This window comes from Vulpes vulpes, chromosome 13 (assembly GCF_048418805.1).
Source record: "Vulpes vulpes isolate BD-2025 chromosome 13, VulVul3, whole genome shotgun sequence".
In the NCBI taxonomy this organism is placed as follows: domain Eukaryota; kingdom Metazoa; phylum Chordata; class Mammalia; order Carnivora; family Canidae; genus Vulpes; species Vulpes vulpes.
The window spans coordinates 128,112,654-128,138,247 of NC_132792.1; the positions used below are offsets into that span (position 1 = coordinate 128,112,654).

General features: G+C 35.2%; 1 protein-coding gene across 8 annotated transcripts in view; it reads left to right on the forward strand.

Annotated features, from left to right (window-relative positions):
• RGS7 (regulator of G protein signaling 7) overlaps nucleotides 1-25,299 on the forward strand; it is a 501,308-nt gene extending 476,009 nt beyond the window's left edge. For 6 of the 8 annotated variants that reach the window (XM_072732891.1, XM_072732895.1, XM_072732897.1 and 3 more), the window contains 4 exons: nucleotides 2,714-2,900; nucleotides 5,934-6,023; nucleotides 8,193-8,273; nucleotides 24,610-25,299. In XM_072732891.1, coding sequence (XP_072588992.1) covers nucleotides 2,714-2,900; nucleotides 5,934-6,023; nucleotides 8,193-8,267 — 352 coding nt within the window. In that variant the 3' untranslated portion in view covers nucleotides 8,268-8,273; nucleotides 24,610-25,299. The remainder of the gene's footprint in view (nucleotides 1-2,713; nucleotides 2,901-5,933; nucleotides 6,024-8,192; nucleotides 8,274-24,609) is intronic. The other 2 variants (XM_072732892.1, XM_072732894.1) reach the window with 1 other exon arrangement.
• The last annotated feature ends 295 nt before the right edge of the window (nucleotides 25,300-25,594 follow it).

Here is a 25,594-nt window from a genome sequence, read left to right on the forward strand (position 1 = left end):
GAAGTGTAAATATTCTTGCCCCATTTTCAGATAAGTGAAATAAGTTTGGGGGAGGCTAAGCATCTTGTCCAAGTCAGATTGGCTAGTAATTGGCATTCTTGGCTTTCTATAAACCAATATATGTTATACCCTACTGCTCCCCAAATCTGAGCTCCACTTCTTCTGCTTAGGTATCTGGGATTAAGATAAGAGAAACAGAACAGATTAACAGATTAAGGGAAACAGAACAACCCAGTTTACTGGCAGGGCTAATAGAGTTTAAATAAGTCTCAGTGCATCTTATCAAGCAGCTGCCTGCAAGCACCTGCTCTTTATAGTAATATGATGCTCATATGAGCATTTTCTTCAAGTATTAAGACAGAAAAAAGACATCAATAAATAACTGCTTATTGATCACTCCTTATTCCTCAAATACAACCTCTGCTATCCATTGGTGTGTTTTTGTTCATTCTTTTTTCAGGTAAAGCATGTAGCATAGCATAAGTACTAATCAAACATAGTAATGTGAGTTTTATTGTTGAGTGTCTAAAAATATGTCAAGCCCTCAAAAGTGCCTTTTACATAATTTATCTTATTTAATCTAATGGAAACCTAATAAGATAGACATTATTACCCATTTTACTGATGAAGAACCCATGGCTCAAATACACTTACTTCCTCATATTCCAGCTACTATGTATTAAGAATAGATGGGATTTTACCAGAGCTCTTTCCATTCTACTGTTACCATAGCACCTACAGTAAGGCCAAGAATAAGAAAGGTGATGATGCTATTAGGGAGACATTCAAGGGAGTGGTTATGAGCATGCCGTCTACTGCAAATTATCCAGAGGCAAACCCTAGCTAGGACACTCATAGTGGGCAACCTTAACTTAATCTTCATATCCTCAGTTATCTTTTCTTGAAAATGAGAAAAATAATAGCAGGTACTCTAGAGTTGTAGGGACTGCATGAGTTAATATAGTTAAACCACTTAGAATAGTGCCTGCACTTACATATTAGTGTAGATGTCATTATTAATACCTCCTCAATCCTTTATTAATTTTTCTGTATTTTCAGGTGCATTAAGACATCATTGTGTCTATAACGGCTTTCTAGAACTCCCTTTTCCAGTCCAGTGCTTGCCCAGCAGAAGGTTCTTTCTGCTCTGCACTCCCACACTGTATAGTTTGAGCTATTCCTTGAGAGCTCCTCCTGGGCTTCCTAATATTAGGCAGCCATTTTAGTGGTATATCTTTTTCTCTAGTGGTTCCTTGAGGACAAAAAAGTTCTTTTGATTAAGGTGTTAAAAGCATGCTGAGTGAACTTGAATGAGCATGGATTACAACATTTGTGCTCCCTCAGATGGCACATGCCATTCCTATTAGATTGCACAGTGTCCAAATCTTTTATTTTTGGAAGAAATGGTCTTGAGCCTTCCCCTTCTGAAAGCAGTAATGGTAGTTTCATGTGTAAGACATTGTCTAAATCAACTGTTACATCTATCTACAGGAAAATGGTCACTAGAAACTAGAAACTCACTAGATTGAGTGGTATTTGCTATTCTAACTCTAATTCAATTGCTTGGTTACTTATTTATGACCTTTCATTAATGCCCAAATTAAAACTAAATACTTATGAAAGTTCTTCTTGTCATGTACCTCTCTTAAGACTCTATAGCCTACAGTGCCCTTCATCTTTGTGGCCATTTTCTCATTTTGTGCATGACTACATCTGCCATTAGAGCAATAATGGACGATGTTGAGGATAACATAGACCTAGTAGTTTCTCTTTTCAGGTACTTTTTCATTTTAACAAATTATAATGATATACATATTCATCTTTTCAACATTATTTCTAGTTCTAACCAAAACATATAACTTAGAGCAAAATTTAAAGAAATTAAACCCATTAATACAATGTGGCCCTTTATTATTAGACTTTTCTATTTGCTCTTATCAACCAAAATATATTCTAGTGTTCTTTGCTTACAGTATATATATATATTGTATATATATTCTATGCAGAAGTATATAAAATATATTTATATATTTAGAAATAACTCAGTATATATTTGTTTTTTCAGAGCTTCTGAATTACTATGATGTCTCCACAAATTTAAACCTTTCAAACAATGGCATGGGAAAGCTTGTTGCTTCTGTCATTTCATAACTCTGAATTAAATAGCCTAAAATTAGTTACTTACCCTGATTTCTCCAGCTAGGGCCTTTTCTGATCTTGTATCCAGTCCTCTTTTAATTCCAGGAAAGCTTCACTGTAATTCTTTTGCCAGATAGAGCAGAAAATCCTTTCCATACTGACCCTCATTGCTCAAATGGAAAAAAGATCCAAAGAATACAGTATAATGCCCTACTTCATCCCCCCAAGCAGATGCTCTATGTCACCCACCCTAATTCCCTTCAAACTCCTCTCCCTTTCTAAATGATTCTTTAGCAGTGCCATTTTGCTCTACTAAAAATTAAAGTATAAGAATCAGGGCTCTGGGAGAACTGGTTTTAACAGCAAACGCTTAAAAGAGATTGTTTTCAACATTTCCTTTTGAAAAATTTATATCTTTGAGTGCAACTAATGAAGAAAAGGCCATCTATGGGAAGCCCTTAGAAAAAAGGAACTCATTATTATGCATTATCATGAATAGTATGATCAGTCAATATATAAGAATTTGCAGATTATGAGGCATCACAGTAAGTGATTGGTGTTTCATTTTGCATAGATTCTGGCTAGCAGTGGAGGACCTGAAGAAAAGGCCTATTAGAGAAGTCCCTTCCCGAGTTCAAGAAATATGGCAAGAATTTCTGGCTCCAGGAGCCCCCAGTGCCATTAACTTGGATTCTAAGAGCTACGATAAAACAACACAGAATGTGAAGGAGCCTGGACGATACACATTTGAAGATGCTCAGGTTGGTATATGGGTGGGCCTCACCACCGTAAGTCACAGATGTGCTCCTGGGAAGTTAACATTTGACATACTTTTGCTTTATTTTCATTTAATTGGTGACTAGGCTTAATATTTTCAATTTAGATAACTATATGTAAAATGACTCCAATTGACTTAAAAGAAAACAGACACGTTAAAAAGAACAGTTACTAGAGCCTGAGAATGTTTTGTAAATTTGAATGTTTTTAAAGGGGGATTATTCCTTAAAAGGGAATGGTTGAAATATTGGAACAATTTTACTTAATTTTCTACTTAGTTTGTCACTCAGTATGTTAGAAAACACTTATCTAATGGTGGTCCCACCTCAGTAGCACATATTTGAAATCTTAAGGTGTCTTCCAATGTGGAGATTTTAAGTTTCTGGCATTCTTAAATTATTCATTATGATGACTTATCAGAACTAAACTAAGTAGCTTAGAGTTATGTCACACTCAAGCCAGTTTTGTCTCTGATGATACAATAAAATGATAGATTTAGGCATGTATGAATTTTCCAAGTTATCTTTTTAATCTGTGAAAAGAAAAAAAAAAGGAAATTTATATTAGATGTTAATTTCCTTAGTGTTTTTTTTTCTCAAACTGGACATAATTGCCTCTTTAGACATAATCTGAATTTCTATTTTCTCTAAAAAATTGTGCTCAAGAAGAACAATAAACTTGAAATGAGAGGATATTATTTTCCTAATGATATGCTGAAATTGGCTTTTAAATCAGACCATTCATACTTCTTAATTTCTTAAACCTCTTCTGGAGAAGAATATTAGTTCTAGAAAGTATCTGGTTTTGCAAATAACATTACTAATATAAAATATAGAAGATGGAAAATAAGATACACACATGCCCTTCCTTGTTTGCACTCTCAGTGGAAAGTACATTCTCCTGGCTTTGGTTAAAAGAAAGGAGCCATCGTATAGAAAACTAACACAGGCTGAAACAGCTAACCAGATACCCAGTCTCTCTGGCTCTGCCATGTCCTTCTATTTGGAAATAATTACAGATACACAGAAGAAAGAGCAGGATGAAAATTGTAGCCCTGTTGCTTACTTCTCTGTTGATTTATCTTCCTTTCAGTTCAAGATAAAATTTCAAACATTTTTCTAGAGCCAACAATGTATAAAATGTTTGGGTTAACCTTCCTAAAGTCCTAAAAGGAACATTTCTTTGTTATCTGTGGCATTAAAAATATTCTTGTTTATTAGGCGTTCAATAAAATGAAAAGGCATAGGGCACCTGGGTGGCTGTTGGTTAAGCATCTGCCTTCGGCTCAGGTCATGATCCCAGGGTCTTGGGATGGAGTCCTGGATCAGGCTCCCTGTTCAACAGGGAGTTTGCTTCTCCCTCTCCCTCAGCCCCTCCCCACCACTTGTGCTTGCTCTCTCTTTCTCTCTCTCTCTCTCTCTCATAAATAAATAAATAAATAAATAAATAAATAAATAAATAAATATCTTTTTTAAAATGAAAAGGCATAATTTTCTACAGAAAACATTACCACCTGACCCTGCACTTCTTTTTCAGTTAAGTTCAGCTATTTAACTCCAGTTTTTGCTAGTTTTTTTTTTAACCTCTTCTTCAAAAATATAGTAATAGAAATTCCTGGCATTATTTGAGAAAAGACCCAGTGTAATGGCTAAGAAAGCCGTTTCTAGAGTCATCATTGGCTGAGTTCTAGACAGAGCTCTGTTGTGTGTCCTCTTCTTCATATTTAAAATGGAACTAGTAATGATTCCCAACCTCACTGAGGTTTTGTGAAGATTAAATTTACTAATATAGGCAAGCATTAGAAGTGTGACTGACATATATTCAAGCAGATCTGAGCACTTACTATGGATAACTCCCTTACTTTGCTAAATGTAAGGGCTTTAGGCCTCACAACAACCTTTTTTATGTATTAAAAAAATGAGAGTCGGAAAGATGAATAAATTGGCCTAAATGTATATGTCTGTAAGTGGCAGATCTTGAGCACAGTAAGATTTGAATCCCAAAAAGCTTGACTCCAAAATAGGACATCACCCCACTTTTCCAACAACAAATTCTGATAGGGTCCCAAATGTACCATACTCTTGGAGATGAGCCTTAGGCTAAATATTGAGCAAGAGTAAATCCAGATTATTGCCAGTATGTTTGAGATCAGGGAAGTGAGTCATTTCCTAAAATATATATTTTCTGCAAACAAAGAGAGATTGGGACATCCAGGATACTCTCTGCATCTAACTGGTATTTCACTAGACTAGAAAGATGAAGGAGTTTTTATGCTCCATTGAGCTGCAGTGGGCGAGAGCAGAATCTACCTCGATTGGGCTAGCAGTGAATTGGATGAATACATTTTTTCCCTTGACTTCTTCATCTACCAATCTTCATCCTCAAGATAGAGCGCTGCAGACTGATTAGGATTAAATTTTAAATATTTACCTAATCTGTCACTGAAGGAGTTTTTTAAAAAGCATACAAATCAGGAGATTTAGCAATTAAATATCCCAAAACTTATTTTTGGACTTGTGCTCTGGCCCAAAGTGGACATGGATGACAATTTTCCATATAATTTGCACCAAAGAGATGACTCATCTGGTAAGTCTGCATCCTCCAAGAATATGTAGATGCCAAAGGTATCTAGGATGATTACTCAATCTTGACTTCACATCATTCACTTTTGGCCTGGAATAACTTTAAGAGAGAGCAGATTTATATTCTCAAATGACCTATATAAATCAACCACTTGATTAAAATTATTTCATGACATTCCACTAACTGAATTCCATTTTTTTTAAAGGATTGGATGTGATTTTTCTCCTCTGTAGCTCTCAAACCAGTTCAAATATTGATCCATGAATAAAACAATAAATTTGAAGATTTAGGTGTTCTCTAAACACAAAATATTAACATTGTCAACTTTAGCTGCCTCCAGATTTGTTTTTGGACCATATCCTATATTCCTATCATAGTATTTTATTTTCCCTGAGAAATAATAAAGAAGCACTTCAACCATTATTTCTTTTTAGGAGCACATTTACAAATTGATGAAAAGTGATTCATACCCACGTTTTATAAGATCCAGTGCCTATCAAGAGCTTCTACAGGCAAAGAAAAAGGTATTGGTTCTTTGTGACCTTTTTCGATCTGGTTCTCACTTATAATTATATGGAGTGGTTCCCTCTGCTGAACCCAGGGTATTGGACAAATGGTAAGTGAACACACTCCAAGACCTTCCCCAAACCTTTGCATTTTATAAGGGCCATTTAAGGTGTTTTTGTTTTGTTTGTTAATTGCTTATTTTCTTTTTTGTTTTGTTTGTTTCTGCAGATGTTCATGCTTTACAACGTTTTTTAGAAGCTGTTTTCTTGTTTCATGTTAGTCTTCTGTATGTCTAGTTTAAAGAAATAAAAATTACAATAATGAAAAGGAAGGAACAACATCATTAGGTCAAAAACTTGAAGAAGGTTTTCTTTTTCCAGTAAGCTTAAGTGTATATTTTTAGCCACATGCCCCATAATTAACTATAGACTCATTTTTTTCAAGAATAGCTGTCAAAACAGTTGTCAAAACAGCTATATTATATATAATGGTTGCTTCAGAATATTTTAACTTGGCATTTATCCTGGACTTCTTAGTATCCCTAAGTGATAAATTTTACACACATAACAAGGTAGCCAAACATTTTGGAAGAGTGGCAATATACCTCATTATTCAATTAATATTTATAATCAATATAAACAATAAAGCAGGATATGGAAAATCTGAATATAAAAATCAACACTCTTCATTATTTTTAATGTTAAAATAGTCCATAAGTTCTTGAAATTTTGAGATTAAATTGTAATTTTGTGTGATTCATGATTGTCATCTAGGCTAATGGGATTATTCAAAGTCCATGGCCTTTGCAGCTGGAAGCAGATACTCTCTCATTGCAGGTGTTTAGTACAGCAGCCACTAGCCACATGGGTTATTTACATTTAAATTTAAATTAATTACAAGCACATAAAATTCTAGCCAGATTTCAAGTGCTCAGTGGCCACAGCTAAAGGCTTCTGAAATACTGGACAACATAGAATGAAATTCCCATCTTTTCAGAAAGTTCTGTTGGACAGCAGTCCTCTACAGAATCGATGTAAGCAACAGAAATCTAGTCCAAACAGAAAATTATGAGGAAATTTGGAAGATATTCCACTAGATTTTCAAATATGTAGGATTTACACATCAGCGTAAAACCTTCACATATCTATTTCATTTCAATGTCATTTGATTTTGCTTGAAATCATGCCATTTTATTTGCATAGGAAGCATTTTGGTATTAAAAATAAAAGTACTCATAAAAACAGAGGCTATGCCCTGTATCTAGAATCCTTCCTTGGCAGCTTTCTACCTTCCTGGTCCCTGTGATTTAGAACATGGATTTGCTGTCGCATCATTTCATCGTCCTGTCTTTTTCTGTTCTGTTTTCTTTGCTTTCTTTTTATTTATGTTTCCTATTTCCCTTTGCCCCATCCCACCCCACTCATGTAAGTCGGAACACTCAATGGATCGCAGAACATCTTTTGAGAAATTTGCACAGAATGTGGTAAGTTTTATTTTTTTGAGGAATTAGAAATCATTAAGTCCAATTGGGAAAGTTTCCCAATTTCTAGCCCCATCGCTCACTTTATTCAAATTCAGAACTTTGTGCTTCCTGCTTATGTTTCTGTCCCAACTCTTTCTAGAGTAAAGATGTCATCCATGAAAAGCCACATGTATCAAACTAAGGTTTGGAAAGAAGTGTATATTATGACATATAAAATGAAGAAATGATTATTTTTTGTATTTTAATTTTTATTCTATTTATCCCTTTCTTAAAAATAGTGCATGCATTTCTACATGCTCTTTCTCTTAGCCCTTCCTAAGGCTTAAAAGATAAAGAACAATGAGGGTTCTGTGCTTTTTACCTCTGCAGGGAGAAAATGACCTAATGAGCAGTTTAAAGCCAAAAACTTGGTATGAATGGTGGTCGGTGACAAGATATGCCCCACCAAAGACCCACCAGCATGCCTCTCTTATGCTTTATTTTTCAGGAAGGTGTTGAAAACTGTTGCATAAATCATCCAGGAAACCAGTAGTTTTCCTACTACTGTTTTCCTAGTATCTTGCCGTGTGTTTTGGTGATATTTTGGTGATATATTTGTTTGTGGGATTCTTTTTTTTTTCTTTTTGTATTGTGCCAGTGCCTTTGGAACTTTCTGACGTTGTATAAATTCAAACTAAAGCCTTCAACACATTTATTTTTATAGGGCAGAAACATCCCTATTTTCCCATGCCATAAAAACTGTACACCAACACTGAGGGCCAGCACTAACCTGTTATGAAAAGAGGTAGAAAAATCTTGGTTTATACTCAAGTTTGTCTGCATTGTCTGTTGAGTTGTGTGGTTAGCTCCATGCTGCTGTGTGTGTGTGTGTGTGTGTGTGTGTGTGTGTTGTGGCTTTTGCTGTGATGGCCAGTTAAGTGGAGTTATGTGTGTTGAAATGTAAGCAGATTGGATTCAACAAAGATGCTGTTTTTGTTTTTAGTTTCCTTCAAGGATCTTTGTGGTGGGGAATGTTAATCATTTCTATTTATGAATTGCCAGTTGTGACTCGGCACAGAGTATTTGAAAGAGTTTAAAAAGCAGTATATGCTTTGAACATTCAATGTGATTGCACAAATTAAAGGGCTGGAAAATGAAGGACTCCAGGAATTAATCACTCTATAAACTTCACAAAATTTTGGCTGGCTTTATTGGAATCTCTGACCTTTAAAATAAAATTTTCCTAAACATGCTTCATAAGTCACTATGGGAAGATAAAGACAATATTTTTAAAAAGCTTCAAGATTTTTCTGGAGAAAGTAGACATAAGGCTGTTGCACAGTGGTCTGTGCAATGTTTAAGAATTTTTTTCTAAATTCGTACCTTTCTAACATAATGCTGACAGAATATTGTTTTAAAGATTGGAATGGAAGTTTCTGTGGTATAATTTAAAATAATAACACAACATAAGGAAGATGGAAAAGGGAAGCAAAATGGTTGTCTTTCCTCCAACACCATCCCCAATTCTAACTTCCCCAACTCTTAAAATAGTACCCCATTGTCACACGCTGCAAACTTTAAGAAAAGCTAGGAAATAAGGGGAAGACAGGCTCAATCATCTACAGCCTTCAGTCAAAATTCATACATGAAATGACAGCCATATTCCAGCCATTGTGCTATGACTCAGGAGCATGTAGAGGGTAGAGAATTTAACTGCTAAGGAGCCTGGAGGTATAAACAAGATGTGACACACGGGAGAAAGATAAACTATTTCTACTTGGTGGGGTAGGGAGGAAACACCCACAGATAATGGTGAGAATTCTCAGAGGAAATTATATTTAACTGGACATATTGGATTTCACTAGAACAAGAAGGGCAACCATCCTTTTAAGGGGAAGTGGAGAAAAGGCTGGAATTACTGGAGAAAGAGAAGTTGTGTAGCATCTTCTTTCACACATCTACATACAACATGAAAATAAGTTACAGATAATCTTCAGACACCATTGTTCACGGTCACTTTTTCCATCCAGGAAAACAAAAATTAATAGTTTTAATTGAATATTTTGTTTCTGTCATACTTCTGAAGAGATGGAGTAAGGAATTTAGAAAATCTCTCTGATTCCCTCAATAGAATACAAACAAATATATTTATGAGTCATGAGAAGTAAGTGTCTATCCTGAAAATTATCTATATACAAAAACAAAAATTGATGTATTATACAACATTAAATCTTAGGATGGTTAGTTTCTATTTAAAGTTCCCTTTAATTCTTTCTATTATTTCTTTTTTTACTTTCCCTTGGTCTTGTTTTGCTCCATGTTTATGATCACTTTTATGGTCAGCATTATTTAAGTACTACATAATAAATTGAATAGGATATCTTTACAGGATCAATAAAGTAATTCTTACACAAGATGAAGGATGAGTGATTTTATTATGACCAGGTAGACATAATGAAGGAAATTTGTAGTTTAAATAAACATTTTAAAGGACTCCTATATGCAGGTTAGTCTGGTAAATTACAGGGAGGCTACAGGACAGACTATTCAAAAAAGAAATAAAGTAGGGAACATATAGGTAAATAAGTATGTAGACTATGAAAAGAACATGGCAAACTGAGATCATAATAGTTCATGTTCACTGAGTGCCTGCCACTGAACTAGGCTCTGCCCTAGGAACTTTATCTTACCTAACTTAATATAATCTGACCCTGCAAGTTAGGTATTATTATACCCATTTTATTGTATTATTATTGTTATACTCATATTATTATACTCATTTTCTCAGTGAGAAAACTGAAGAGTCAGAGGAGGTGCATAATTTGCCCAGAATCACACAGCCTTAAAGGAGCTGACACTGACCCAAAATTCATTTTTCCCAAATTCTTTCTTTTTCCATTGAACACTTTGCTCTTTAATATTCTTCCAATAGCAATATTTAATAGCTTAATAGCATCGCTGTTTTGTTACATACGAGATAAAAAATTTTTTGCTAGACAGTTCTCAATACCATTGGAACTTCTGTTGGTTACTGAGAGTAACAAACTCTTACCAGCACCTTGGAGAATAATTATAATAAACAGTTAACAGTTGCATGGCATTTTGCAGTGTTCCAAAGACATTCTTTTTTGTTTGTTTTGTTTTGTTGTTGCTGTTTACATACATGGCAGTCTTGGGAGATGACCAGACAGGTGCCACTACCCTTTCACAGATGAGCAAATTAAGAAATAGTAAGATGAGATCCTCAGTATCACTCAGTTGTTGAGTATAAGACTCAGAACTGGAAGCAAATTCTGATTTTAAATTCATTACTCTATTGATTACTCATTTTCGTTCATTATGCCCAACACTGGAAGGATAAATAAAACTCATATTTGTATAATACCTTCACCTTGCCCTGTTGTCTCAAGACATCTCATTTCCTGTGATTTACTTTTTTATTATTTTGTTTTCCTTGTCATCAGATAAGACCTTAGGGGTAAAGTCTTTCAAGATTTACTGTTCTCTCATGCCTTTAAATGTTATTAAGTTGATGTCTCCATCACCAAATCTGACCCCATTTCTGCAACCACTAAAGTCTCATGACATCTGCCTGCCACACAAACCTCAAGTAGAACACACAGAAAATACGAGGAAAACAGGCTATGAGGATTGATTGTCCATGCCTTCAACCAAAATTCATAAATCAAGTGCTGGCAGTACTACTCACTTCCTCTCCTCAGTTGGTGTGAAGGGGAAGTTAAATCAGCCACACTCTGGGCTAGAAAATGAGAAATGAGAAATAGAGAGTGTTCGTTATTGAACTCCCAGGAACTCAATAATCCAGTTGCTTTTAGGGAAAAATTTTACCCTTTCTCAATGAAGCCCAGTATCTGCAGAGCCTTTAAAAGACTAACAGAAAAGATATCATGACCATTTGTTATCCCATTTCCACTGCCCTGATGGGTGAGGTGTGCTCTGGAGATGGCCACAAATTACCAGAAGTTGTGGAAACTCTGTGAGAGAATTTTAACAAAAGCACTGAGTTGACCCTGAAATCAGTTGACCTTTTGGGATCAAATCTTTATTTAACTCTATAATTGATTAGTATGCATATAGATAAGAATAAATGTAAATATAAATCCTGTAACTTGCTTGGAGTGTTAAAAAATGTGAAAGATATAACACTTAGTTCTTTTAGAATGTTCTTTTTGGTTACATCTAATTAAATTCTTTTTTTAAAATACAAATTTAGGTTTTATTTTTTCAAGTCTTTTAAAAAATTTTTTATTTAAACTCAATTTGCCAACATATAGTGTAACACCCTGTGCTCTTCTCATCATGTGCTCTCCTTAATGCCCATCACCATCTAGCCCATCCTCTCCCCATCTCCCCTACATCAACCCTCAGTTTGTTCTCTATAGTTAAGAGTCTCTTATGGTTTGCTCCCCTCTCTTTTTTTTTTTTTTTTGCCATTCCCCTATGTTCATCTATTTTGTTTCTTAAATTCCACATATGAAGTAAATCATACGGTTTTTATCTTTCTCTGACCGACTTACTGCAATTAGCATAATATACTCTAGCTCCACCCATATCATATATATCTCACAATGTCTTTATCCATTCATCAGCCAGTGGATATGTGGGCTCTTTCCTTAATTTGGCTATTGTTGATAATGCTGCTATAAACATCAGGGTGCATGTGCCCCTTTAAATCAGCATTTTTATATCCTTTGGGTAAATACTTAGTAGTGCAATTGCTGGGTCATAGGATAGTATCCAAAATCTATAAATATCTTATCAAACTCAATACTCAAACAATAAATAATCCAATTAAGAAACGGTAGAAAACATATAGAGACATTTCTTCAAAGTAGACATCGAGATGGCTAACAGACACATGAAATGATGCTCAACATCACTCATCATTAGGGACCTACAAATCGAAAACATGATGAGATGCCACTTCATACCTGTCAGAATGGCTAAAATTAACACAAGACACAACAGATGTTGGCGAGGATGTGAAGAAAAGGGAATCCTCTTACACTGTTGGTGGGAATACAAACTTGTGCAGACACTCTGGAAAACAGTATGAAGGTTTCTGTTATATAATGAAGTCTTTCATTATATTTTTAAGATACAGTCAATGACCCTATGGGTTGTTTCTAGTCCTGATTAAATGATTTTTAGCTTGGCTTTCATCAAATGTGAAATCTAGCATAAAATATTCTCTAGGTCTCCCATCAGAGGTGGGACCACCTCTCTGGGAGCTAAGCATCTGCTCCTCAGCAACCTACATGAGGATCTCTGTCTTTGGAGCATCTGTCCGTCCCTCACTCTCTGCACACGCTCCCTGGTGCCCCTGCCCCCTTCTTCACACCACCCTCCCACCTCCCTGAAGGTTCCCTGCAGACTTAAAGTGGTGATTCACCTGGAAAAAATATTCTCTAGGTACCCTAACAACCATCAGGATTATACACTGAGACCACCCTGTCACTTCAGTACAACCCCATTAATAATACAGATTCCAGGTTTGGGAAATACAGCCCCAGATGAGCTGTGAGCAATGCTAGGAGTAGGTCAATGCAGTGTCAAATCTATTCATGTGTACCCCCATTTGGAGTGGACACTGGCTCTGCTTAAACCATGGCACTTCTGGTCAAGTGCTCTAGATTTTGCTGTTTGGGTTTACAGGTACATTCGTGCAGATAAACTTTGTTGGATCCCAAAGCACCTAAAGGGAAAATGTATAAACTTATCACTTGCCACTTGTTCATTTTTATTTTTATTCACCATGAATAATACCAATAGGGAAAATTGACCTAGTAATCTAAGATCCACTCATATGCTACATTTTTATCCTTGTTTTATATACCATTTTACTGGGTCCAGATTATTCATTCATTTAACATAGATTAAGTTTTGACTATACTACAGCCTATCTTTACTTTCATTTCCTTTGATAGCAATTTCTACCACAATGAAGTAGAGACAAATCTTACAGTATTCAGAATGGTCATTCTCTACATTGTGTTTATACTAATGAAGTTGCATTATATAGTAAGACCTCCATGGAGTTAGTGAGATCCTTGATTTACATATACATCCCTCATAATGAAGCAGATAATCTTCTTCACATAAACGTCTATCATGATAGGATTATGAACTATGAGAGGGTAGGTTTTGATTTTATATCTGTACATCTTTGAATTTCCATAAGGAGAACTTTGTGCATATTTTTTTCTGGTTGAGTTCTGTAGACTTTGTTGCTTGAGATTACAGGTATGTTCATAGAGATCTGTGACAGAAAATTCCTAGAACATCTTAGGTAACTATAATTTATAAACTGGTTATTGGCTTTCCCACCATAGATATTATCAGAAAACCTAAAATCAATCCGCTCAAGGATGAACCATTTTCTCCTCTTTCTTTTATGGACCTGAAACTCACCTCATTTATCATTTTGTTGTTGGCATATATGGCTATCCATCTTCTTTTACTGAAACTATTTACAGTGATAACTTAGCTTAGAAAGCAATTTCAGGTTCCCTGAAGCATGATGTAAATTGATCGATGTGGAATGTATCAGACTATGTAGCCTATTTCGTTTGGACAACTTATCTTTATTTTCCCCTAGTAGCATCATTAGATCTTAAATTGCCACTCAAGTTCTATAAACTGTGGAGTATATAGTGGTTTTTGGTCAGGGAGCATCCAGTGCAACCCTGGGGGTTTCTAGGGAATGATCTGAGACTGCTGAGTAGGAAGTCCCCAGTGGGAAATGTCCCTGTTGCTAGCACATATGTCAGAGGCAGAAGTTTAATAGCATTTCCCAAAGTACTGTTTTAATATACTGGAGGCCTTGGATTTACACCAATGGTTACAAGGCCCCAGCTTCCTGTGTAGCTAGAAACCATCCTGGAGGCTGTATGTAACAGGTTTATAACCCAGTAGTACCCATGTATCCAAGCACTATTGAATTCTTTAATCCAATAATAACAACAGCAACAACAAAAACAGTTATTAAGCATCTACTATGGGTCAGACACTTTGCTCCTTATCTTAGAATACATAGATAATAGCTGTAAGCCATTCTGATGGCTTAAACATTCTGATATAGCCACTGCTATTAGGAAGTTTACAGTTCATAACAGATAAGATATTAATGGAAATAACTACTTTTGGGACACCACTAACATGTGCACCTAAGTTGGTTCATTCTCAAAAAAAGGTAACTATTCAATGAACAGATATTCCTACTAGCTTTCTGCTAGCTTACTTCATGTAAATCATGACCGTTTCTCTTAAAGCAGCACAGAAGAGGCAGGGAGAAAGAAAGTTAAGGCCTAAGCAAGAGACCCACTTACTGTATAGTTGGGGAATGGCTCTGAAGGAGAGGGGACAAAGGTAGAACCAGAAAGAGTTCTGAGGACCTGACAAATGCAGTGGTGTTGCAGGCAAGGATTGCTATGAGGTCTCCAACTTAGAGGAGCATAGTACAAAAGAAGGTAATCAAGGAGACACCGTGTATCCTGGATCCACACACTGGGCCATCTTCATCTCTGCAGAAGATGCAGGTAGAAAACAAATTAGGAGAACCTAGAGACAGGAGGACATGTCATATGTTAATTATTTCTAGATATGATGTCATTACTAGGCAGCCCTGTATCATCACCAAGTCATATATTTCTTCTTTTCAGTTACCCATTCTAAAGCACATGTACCATCATTACATGTTGTTGGTATTCCTTTCTGAAACATATTTCAGAAAAGAAAGCCATTAAAAAAAGGAAAGAAAAGAAAGCCATTTTTATGCTGATGTCCAGCTATGCATGTGATTTTTACTTTTCTGTAATTTTTGCTAGTATTTAGAGGCAATAAAAGTAAAATAAACAATTTAAAATACATAAACAATAGACATATTTATATAAATTGTATACATGTTTAGATATAGATATATTATGTTCAATTCTACAGACACCCTCCTGCATTTTCTTAGGCACTTGCCAAGTACCATAGTGCAAGCCCAAACTGGACAAAATCCCATATCCTCTGCATTATGTGTCACATTTTGATGGCTGTTTTTTTCATTGTTGTTTTTCAATGGCCAGGATCTAAGAGTAATAAGAACAAACATTGAACAACTCTAAATACAATACTTGTACCTGTAATTCCAACCAGAAAAGACCATTATTAAGATAGTCTTGTGATAGTTATTGGAATTTTAAAATACCATTTTAAAACTACACTGACTATTGTTTCTGAAGAAAATTTCTACCATTTTTTGGTTTATCAAGTAGTTTCAGTTTATTTGCTTTGATATGAAAGATTCTTTTCCCATCTATTTCATCAGCAATAGAAAAAAAATTACCCAGTAGACATGGCTGAGATACAAAGGGGAATACAGGCATCTATTATCAAGACTATTCACTTGAAATATACTTATTAATATCTAGAAGGAACATATTTCTAATACCAGACAGTAAAGGCTGTTGGGAAGTCTTTATCCTTTCTAATTTTAAGAGTTAAGTCTTCAAGGTACTTTGTGAAGATACTGAGAAAGATGAATTTTTTGGAGCCTCCAAATTGAAAAAAAATGTAGAGGCTCCAATTCCTGCAGGTCCAGCTTCCAGCCCATTGTGTGAACCTCTTCTGTGGACTCAGTGACAAGTAGGCATCTAGCATTTGCTGTCTCCCAAACTCCAGAGATGTGGGAGCCCTAGATGTTGCAGACACTACACACCACCTTCTAGAAATTCACTTCTTATTTTCACCCTAATCTGCTTTTCTGTAACTTCCATATAATGAACCTACTTCTGTCTCCAGAACAGGACAGAATAAACCAAGCACTCATCTAGATCTAGATAGCTGTCAAATTACTTGAAGGTGTGATTATATCAACTCCTCTCAAGTGTTCCTTTTAATTCCTTTAGTTAAAAATCTCTAACTCATTGTTTTTCTGTGTGTCAACTACCCATATCCCATATCTCAAAATCGCCAGGGACTTGGAAAACACATATTTCACAACTTCATCACAGATAAACTGAGCCAGAATCATTTTCTCCACCCCCTCCTCTTTTTCTTTCCCTATTTGCATTTGTTACAAACATGTCAGAACAAAATAATGTTTACAAACTGTGATCCAGGTAGAAGCATTCCTACCGGACCTCTCCTTACCAGGGATCAGTGGTTCTCACATTTGACTGCAGCAGAAACATGTGGTAAGACAGATTGCTAAACCTCTTGCCTCTTATGAGGTCTGATTACTATTTTTCTGGTGAGATCCAAGAATTTTCATCTTTAACTAATTCTTAAGTGATACTATCTATTCCTACTGGCTTTGATACTAACCTCTGAAAACCATTGCCCTAGACTAACTGATGGATGCTCTCTTCTCTCCAGTGATAGATGCCAAGGGCACACTGTCACAGCTGAGAGGCTACTCTCCAGTTGTGCCCATACCATTTTGCAACCACCAGTTGAATTATATGATGAAGAGTCAGTTGTGTTTGTTCCCATGTTCAGTTTATAATTACTGAATTGATAGTAATTACATAATTTACTTAAATATATTAGCTGCTGAAATTTGAGTATGAAAAGAAAAATAGATGTTCCTATGAAAACTAAGCTAAACACAATAAAACTAGATAAACACTTAAAAATTGCTATCAAACTAAATCTGAATGAGACTTGCACAGGAAAGTGTATTTCTAATATTTCTAATTTAATAATCTCCTGTTCTTTTATCATCTTAGTTGCTTACTTCCTACATTTGTCTGTGAATAGTCCTCCAAAATATAACTGAACATAATATTCAAGATGTAACCCAACCAACAGACATTGGGAATAATGTCTTCCAATAGGAAAGGAAATAGGAGGAAAGAACATGTCATGTAACTTTTACAAACCAGCCTGAAAATTGCATCAGTTCCCCCACCCGAGCTTAACGCAGCCATGTCAAAATGGAGAGTCATTTGGGACTTAACCTTTAAAAAAAAATTGTTTTTCTCATGAAATGAGATCTCCTCAATCTTGTCTTTTGCAGCTAGAATTTTGGTTTAATGTTTACTTATTTTAATCTAAGTTTGGTTTTTATCCTTCTTTTCATTAAACTCTATCTTGTGAGTTATAGCTTTATAAAATAAGTTTTCAGGGATCCTTGGGTGGCTCAACAGTTTAGCGCCTGCCTTTGGCCCAGGGCGTGAATCCAGGGGTCCTGGGATCGAGTCCGACATCGGGCTCCCGGCATGGAGCCTGCTTCTCCCTCCTCCTGTGTCTCTGCCAATCTCTCTCTCTCTATGTCTATCATAAATAAATAAATAAATAAATAAATAAATAAATAAATAAATACTTTTAAAAAAATAAAATAAATAAAATAAGTTTTCACAGTATTTCTTTGTTACCCAGCCTTTTAACCAAGGTTGCCAAATTTGCATCATACATACATTTTATCAGAACTACATCAGTTTAATGGTGAAAATAACTGATTAAAATGCCATAAAGAACAGAGAGGAAGGCAGATTTCCACTGCTCCAGTAACTAGCACACCGTGAAGATAGTTGTTTGTTTAGTTATGAACTCACCCTTCTCTGTCTTGGCTACAGAGGTACCATGAAAGAGCACTACATATCTTATTCCATAAACCTTTGTTTTAGTGACCTCCTGTCATCAGGTCTGGTAAACCCATGAGCATGTACATGACACAGATCTAACATAGTTTACATGAGGAGTTATTTGCAAACAAAGAATTAGAAGGACAATGTGCCATTAGAAAAATGAACAAAGCACTTGAACAGTTTTAAAAGGATACAAATAATAAATACATGAGAGAACAAACAGAAAACCTATCTTCATTAGTAGCCCAGTATAATTTAAAAAGCAACAAAATAACTTTTTCCTCCAAGTAGCTTATTTTTAGTATTTTTTTCTAGTGTGAGAAAAGGGGTAAGTAAATCAGTGATTTAATACACTGTTAATAGGAATATGAATTTCTAAACACTTTTTTCAACAAAACTTTACAGAATGTGTCAAAAGTTTTAAAATTCTTCTTGCACTTTCAGTTAGTAATTCAACTGTTAATAATTTAATCTTAAGAAAACCTACATGCATACAAGAATATTCATTGCATCATATATAAAATATAAAACACAACCTTAATGTAAAATTGTGAATTTCTTAAATACATTAAGGTAGATATACCTGATGGAATATTATGCAGTTATTAAAAATTAGATTTTAGAGCAGTGACTGTCATCTTTTTTCCACCCACATTGACATAGGAATGCATGTGTTTGTGTTTGTATGTATATGTAATATATTGTATTACTATATAAACGCTTGTGTGTGTTTATATGTGTAACTAAAATAACATTTCAGAAACAGTACATTCCTTTATTATATGTGATGCACTTTGATATATTCCTATTTATTCTATAATATTTAATTTTTTTTCTTAATGTTGGTAGCATCTATCTAAATTGTTTTTGTTTTGTTTTGGTTTTTTTTGCATCTAAATTGATCTTGCCCGCGAATGCAATGAATTTGAACAAAACAATATTTTAGAAAACACATGTAACATGAATAATTGACCAAAATATAATCATTTTAAGATGTCTGTTAATGATAACAAGCCAATACTATGCACAGTATAATTTCATTTTTGTAAAAAAATGAAATTAAAACATTTTTATAAAAAAGGATACATAGTAGATAAATAACTATTCAAGTAACATTTATTTCTTCTCTATATTTTTCTATGTTTTCCTCATTTTTTCTAAATATTTTAAGCTAAGGAAATGAAAGTATTTGGCTTTAAGTTTTCTTTCTCAGTCTAAACAGGAAGCTAGTAATAGATACTTAAATATAAACATGTTCATAAACCCTCTCTTTTTAGTACATAATAATAGAATTTTTTTCAGTGCTCCACATTATACATACCAGCTCCCAAACTATCTGTAGTTTACCTCCTTACCTATAGTACCTCCTTCCTTCCTTCTTCTCAACAATTTGAGCTTATCTTTTTTTCATTTGTTTTTATTGAAGTTCAATTTGCCAACATATAGTATAACACCCAGTGAATTTGAGCTTATCTTTAACTTTCTAGGAACTGACACTCTCCATAGTTTTGTTAAAATTATTCACACATTTAGTAAACTCAGCTACAAGTTTGCCCAGGAGAATTGGTTCCATTTCCAGCAGGGAAGAGATTTCCAAACACCTACTTTCGCTTCAATTCTTTCTTAACACCTTCCCAGCTAGTGTTCTTGATAGGAACAACCAAAGCAAAATGAGTTAAACAGGCCCAGATTCTGTCAATTAGTCTATATTTAGGGTGTGACCAGTATTCCCCATATGTCACTCCACTGTGTCTCTTCCCTTAAGGTAAAAGTTACTTAACCCAAGATATTTGAGTCTTGTTACCTTAGTTTCCAGGAGCTTATTTTTTAAATATAATTTCAGCCGAGGAACTCAATCAGCTCAGGCAAAGAATCAAGTATGTATTGAGGGATTCTATAATGTAAATGTTGTTTAACAGCTGTTGATCGTTTCACCAAGCCAGTTGACCTAATGAGTTATACAAAATGGCTTATAAATATGTGAGGTCTGATTCTCTGGGCAAGACAGTCCAGAGAGAATCACCAGAGGAGTTTAGGGGGCAGTTAGAAGGCTCTAGCAAGGACATGGATAAGAAGGTCATCTTTGAAAAGTGAGTACAATCTGAACAGGTAGATACATGGGTAGGTGACCAAGCTGATAGAGTATCAGGTGCAAAGGCCAAAGAATCATTCATTCTGTGGAGTGACAACAGGCAGTTTGAAAAGCCAGGAAAGCTAGATTTTGGAATCCAGGCAAAGGCGATAGTATTTATAAGTGAAGCAGGGCATTTTCAACATGAGAGTAAAAGAACAAACAGTATCCTTAAGTTCAGTGCCTCTAATTGCACTCCCTATCTCTAGTCCAGCAGTATCACATTATCACCAAGCAATCAGCACCTTATCATGTAGCAGTGGGCCTGGGCCTCTCTCTGGTCAGACAACTGGATCACGTACAACAGACCCTGAGATGGCAAAACTTGCACTTTCCTGTTCTTGGCCTGTGGCCTCTGGAGCCTCTGGAGCCTCTGGAGCCTACAGGCATTCTAGAATGTACTTCTGAGTCTACAGCAACACAAAACAGAGACTAGGAGGCAAGGACAGGAAACATACAAGTTGGAATTATAAGAGAGTACAAGAGTTAAGAGGTTACCTATTTTTTTAATCCCAAAGATGCTGATAATCCCCTATTTTTCTCCTTAATCTTTTCTTTGACTATCTTCTAAACATTTTTTTTAACTTTCTTTTTTTAAATTTATTTATTAGAGAGACAGAGAGACAGAGAGAAGCAGGCTCCAGGCTGGGAGCCTGACGTGGGTGGGACTTGATCCCAACGTGATGGGACTCCATCCGGAGTCTCCAGGATCACACCCTGGGCTGAAGGCAGCGCTAAACCGCTAAGCCACCAGGGCTGCCCTCTTCTAAACATGTTATCCCTTCGTTTCTGTTTGGTGTCCTATAGATCAGGAAAGACTGATGTGTGTGTTTTTACAACAGTAATAAAACAAGTGGCTTAATCGCCCAAGAAAATCCAGCTTATCTCCACTCCTTTTGTGGATAAGTGTCTGCAGGAAAGGAGGATGGAGAGTGGCCTTCATCTCCCTAGTGCCCCAGGCTCTCAGACTGGAAGGAAGAGCCTGGCTTTCATGTTCGTTTCTGCTGGCTCACAGCTCCTTATTGTCAACTTTCTGTTACTACTTTAATAAGAACAAGAAAAACTTTAGAAATGCATGGGTGGCTCAGCGGTTAAGCATCTGCCTTCAGCTCAGGGCATGATCCTGAAGTCCCAGAATTGAATCCCCATGTTGGGCTCCCTGCATGGAGCCTGCTTGTGTCTCTGCCTCTCTCTGTGTTGCTCATGAATAAATAAATAAAATAAATAAATAAAATTAAAAAGAAAGCAAGAATTTCTAAATCATGTTAAATTCTTAACTATTGGTAGTTACCTTGGAAGAGCTAAAAACAAACACATAGGTTGCTTGTTCTGGTGGCTTTCTTTTTTTTTTTTTTTTTTTTTCTTTTTCTTTTTTTTTTTTTTTTTTGGTTGGGGGAGGTGAATATTTTCCTAACTATAATAAAATTTCTATGGAGCATTTAAGAAGTCAAGTTCTACTGTAAGAGACCAGAAAACTCTCTTTGTTTATATGCTTTTATAACTATATTGCAGATTAGGTAGATGCTCTGCATTCACTTAGATGCAAGAAAATCTGAGCTGTATTTTTGTCCTGAAACTGATTATGTGCTGCTTTTTTTTAAGCTTTTTGCCCAATGACTGGATATTACAAAATCTCATAGAATTTTGAATTTTTGTCTTGTTTTGTTCCGAGTTTCTGTCTTTGTCTTTCTCTATGGATTGCTGTTTCCAATATAATCCTTTTTCTTTAGAATCTGACAAGAAAAGGTATAAACAACATAACACATACATAGTGATTTGGTTAAAAATAAATACTATTCATAGAGAATTCAGTTGTAAGCAATTTAGTAAAAAAAAAAAATTAATTGGTAAGGATTTTTTTAGCCCTCTGTTTCCAGAATTAAGATTTTAGAACCTAGCTACAAAAATTTCTTAAATTCTTCAACTTGGGAAAATTATGAAAAGTTAATTGGCAGGGGCTGATTGCATACAGCCTCCACAGGAACTACACTGAAAAGGAGTTTTACAAAACAACAGGTATGTAAATGCACACTTCCCTAACTACAAGAAAGGATGAGTGTTCTTTTTAATATAAGGTTTGCCAATAAAGTAAGCAATTGTATTTCCTTGTGCACTAGAATAGTGCCTATTTTTTCCCCAGTATGTAAATAAGGCAGGCTTTTCACGGGATTTACAGAACAGATCCCAATGATCTAGATCTTCAAATCCACATTACTAATGGGCACCCATGCTATTTACTTTGATCCTAGACTGGGGCATGTAATTTTTTTTAAACTGTTAACTATACCCAAATTTGCCCTTTAGTTTTCTCAATGCACATAACAAATATCCTTATTACATATTTGGTCAGTCCTTATCACCTACAGTGTTTCATCGTGTGACTGTTTCCCATTTCTGTTTATTTGTTTTTCTATCATCATAAATCCCCAGGTTGACTATAAGCCTGTGCTTTTCTGTGAAGTTCCATGAATGAGTATTTTTTAATTACCTCCTAGGACAACAGCCTGTCAAGCTAACCTTGTACCTCACCCTCTTTTAAATGAAACCCATACCAGGCCAAGTACTAATAGCATCAAAGATATTTCAAAAATCTGTAGAAAGAGAGCCATGGTAATATTTATTAGATTTACAAAAATGACACTGGTTTTCACAGTCCAAACAAAAAATGATTATATGAATTTCAAATGACTATTTCAACATGACTATTTCACACTTCTTCCCAATAGTTTTTAACAAATCACACTAATCTGCAGTTTTAGAAATAACAATTTTATATCAGCATCTTTCCCCTCCTCCTCTGCCATATAAGCATTCACTTTTACGCCTCAACCAATATGGCATTTTCTCCAGCCCACAAATGGCATTAGAAACAGTAAACTCTTTTTAAAAATACATTACTATTTCTCAGAAGAAATATATATAAACTCATGTACACACTTATATTAACAGCACAAGAAATGAATACAGTAGTAAATGTAGGAAATAGTGTGGTCTTCAAATGTAGGATGGTAGCTTTTAGATTCCAACATTATTTAATCAATCTATTGTCCAGGTTTGGGATGGAAAAGCAGTATAATTTTAGATTCCAATTCATTAGCAACTTTATGCCTTTTTAGAGTCAGAACAGTGACTTTGGGTGTCAGTATCCTAATGAGAAAGCATATAACAATAAAAACAATAATAGTAATAGTATAATTAGATAATAGCCTATTTATTTCTATTAAAAGAAAATAGTGCTTGGTTTTCATTGCTCCCATTCATGTCAGCCACAGGGCCCTTGTCAGTTACTGTGAAGTGTGTAAAGAAAGCTTGATTTTGAAATTATTGATCACTTCTTAAACATATTGCTCTCTTCCCAAAACATGGCCATGAGTGATAATCTCTTTCCAATACCACATTCCCTTTTATCAAACTCTCATATTAGGTAGTGAATCAAGACTATTGTTATGACTAATTTATTAATAAAATATTATATTTCTCAAAAAATCTCTTGGTTTTACCTTATTATTTTATCCACTCAGAAAGACAAATTCCATTCAAATATGTGGATGACCATCTTACTTTTATTACTAGAATGTATAAAATGAGCTATGAAACAGAAACCACAAATTGAGGATCTGCAACCCTGATCAGAAATTCAAATTTTTTTCTCTCCAGAGTACTAGTATTAACAGGGACAATGTCAGCTTTCAAAATTTCAAAAGAGTGAATATGTACTCTAGGACTCTAGGTATTAACACAATATATGGAATCAGAATATATGGAATTTTTCTGGGGTTGGGGTTGGAGGAAATCAGGTGGAAAAAGATAGGGAGATGTCTATGGTTTGAAGTAGAGAACAAATAGAATTTTATCTGTAGATGTATAATTGGCATTATTTTCTCCATTACCATGTAGGACGGAGGACAAGCCCAATCTTGAATTTCTATCAATTACACCTCTAAAAATTAATTCTGTTTAATTAAAATAATATTTTCTGCATAATTAGATATTTATAAACATGACACTAATTCCAGCAATTGAACTAGAATGCATTCACATTGCTACCTTTTAAAGCAGTTTACTAAGGTTTGTTTTAACATGTTTATAACCAGTTGCAAATCTAGGTGTTGCATCATTGCTAAGCCTTGATGAAATGTTTATGGACATGTTTTATTATTTGCTAATCTGTGCTGTGAACCCATCAGTCTGTTTGCAGTGGGGAGGAAGTGGGTAGAGGGGTGGGCGGGTGGAAGTCATTTTGTTTAATGTGTTTGAACTAAGAGAAAGTTTGAACTAAGATGTACTTAAAGGGTTTTGTTTTGACCTGTGCACAAAACTCAGCTGCAATAAATAAATGCTACTCATAAGCAGGTTTTCAGTGATCATACTCTGTTTTTTTCCCCCCCTTTGTTTTATATTCTTTTTCTCAGGGGAAATCTCTCACCTCAAAGAGGTTAACAAGCCTCGTTCAGTCTTACTAAAAGGATCATCTTGTAGCATGGAAGCAGACTGGAGTCATTGCATATACTTTGTAGCTCTTTGTTGTTACCTGGAGCAGAGGACATTAGACCAAGATGTTGCATGAGCAAAGGACCTGAATTGTTCTCTTTGTGTACATTAAGGCATTGCCATTCCAAGTGACTCTACCATCTCAATGCCTCCATTTCAAAATGTTGTCTGCTTACTTTCTCCTTGTATTAAGCTGGATCTGTGTCTTTTCCTTTTTGATGAGTTCAAGTGAAGTAAACCTTTTTTTTTTCTTTCTCTTGCTCTTAAAACTTCTGCTAGACACACAGTTCACTGAAAATTCACTGTCAAAAACTGGAAGAATTGTAAAAGAAAAAACATATATCAATAAGTATACATATGGCTTCACATTTATTAAACAATAAATTAGCACAGAAAGTTTCATTTTCACCAATGTGTTCATAGTCAGAAACAAGCTCATGTCTTTGTCTGTTGTCTGTACATTCTCGGTTGATGTTTCTTGCATTTATTTTTATACCATATTTAAATAAGAAACACCTTTTACTCCAAATGTATTAAAGTTGATCCCTTCTCTGTAAATTTGTGTATGTTTATATTGTTGTTTTATCTTTCATTAAAAGATGCAGAATCTCGTTGTTTTTGTAACTTTTGACTTCTACATGCTGACAAGATAATGCTGAGAAAGCATCCACAAATGTAGATTTGCAATTTAAACTATCACCCCGCACATTTATTTCAGGGCTTCAAGGCAAGCTTAGATGGCACAGTGGTTAGGAGCTGACTGAAAGTATTTCATCTGGGGACTAGCCCAGAACCAGGTAAATGCTTTTTCTCCCATCCAGGAGCAACACAAATGGGCCTTCCACATTTTTAGACCTATTTCCCAGACCTTTCCACTCATTATGAATATGTGTCACTGTTTTGCTA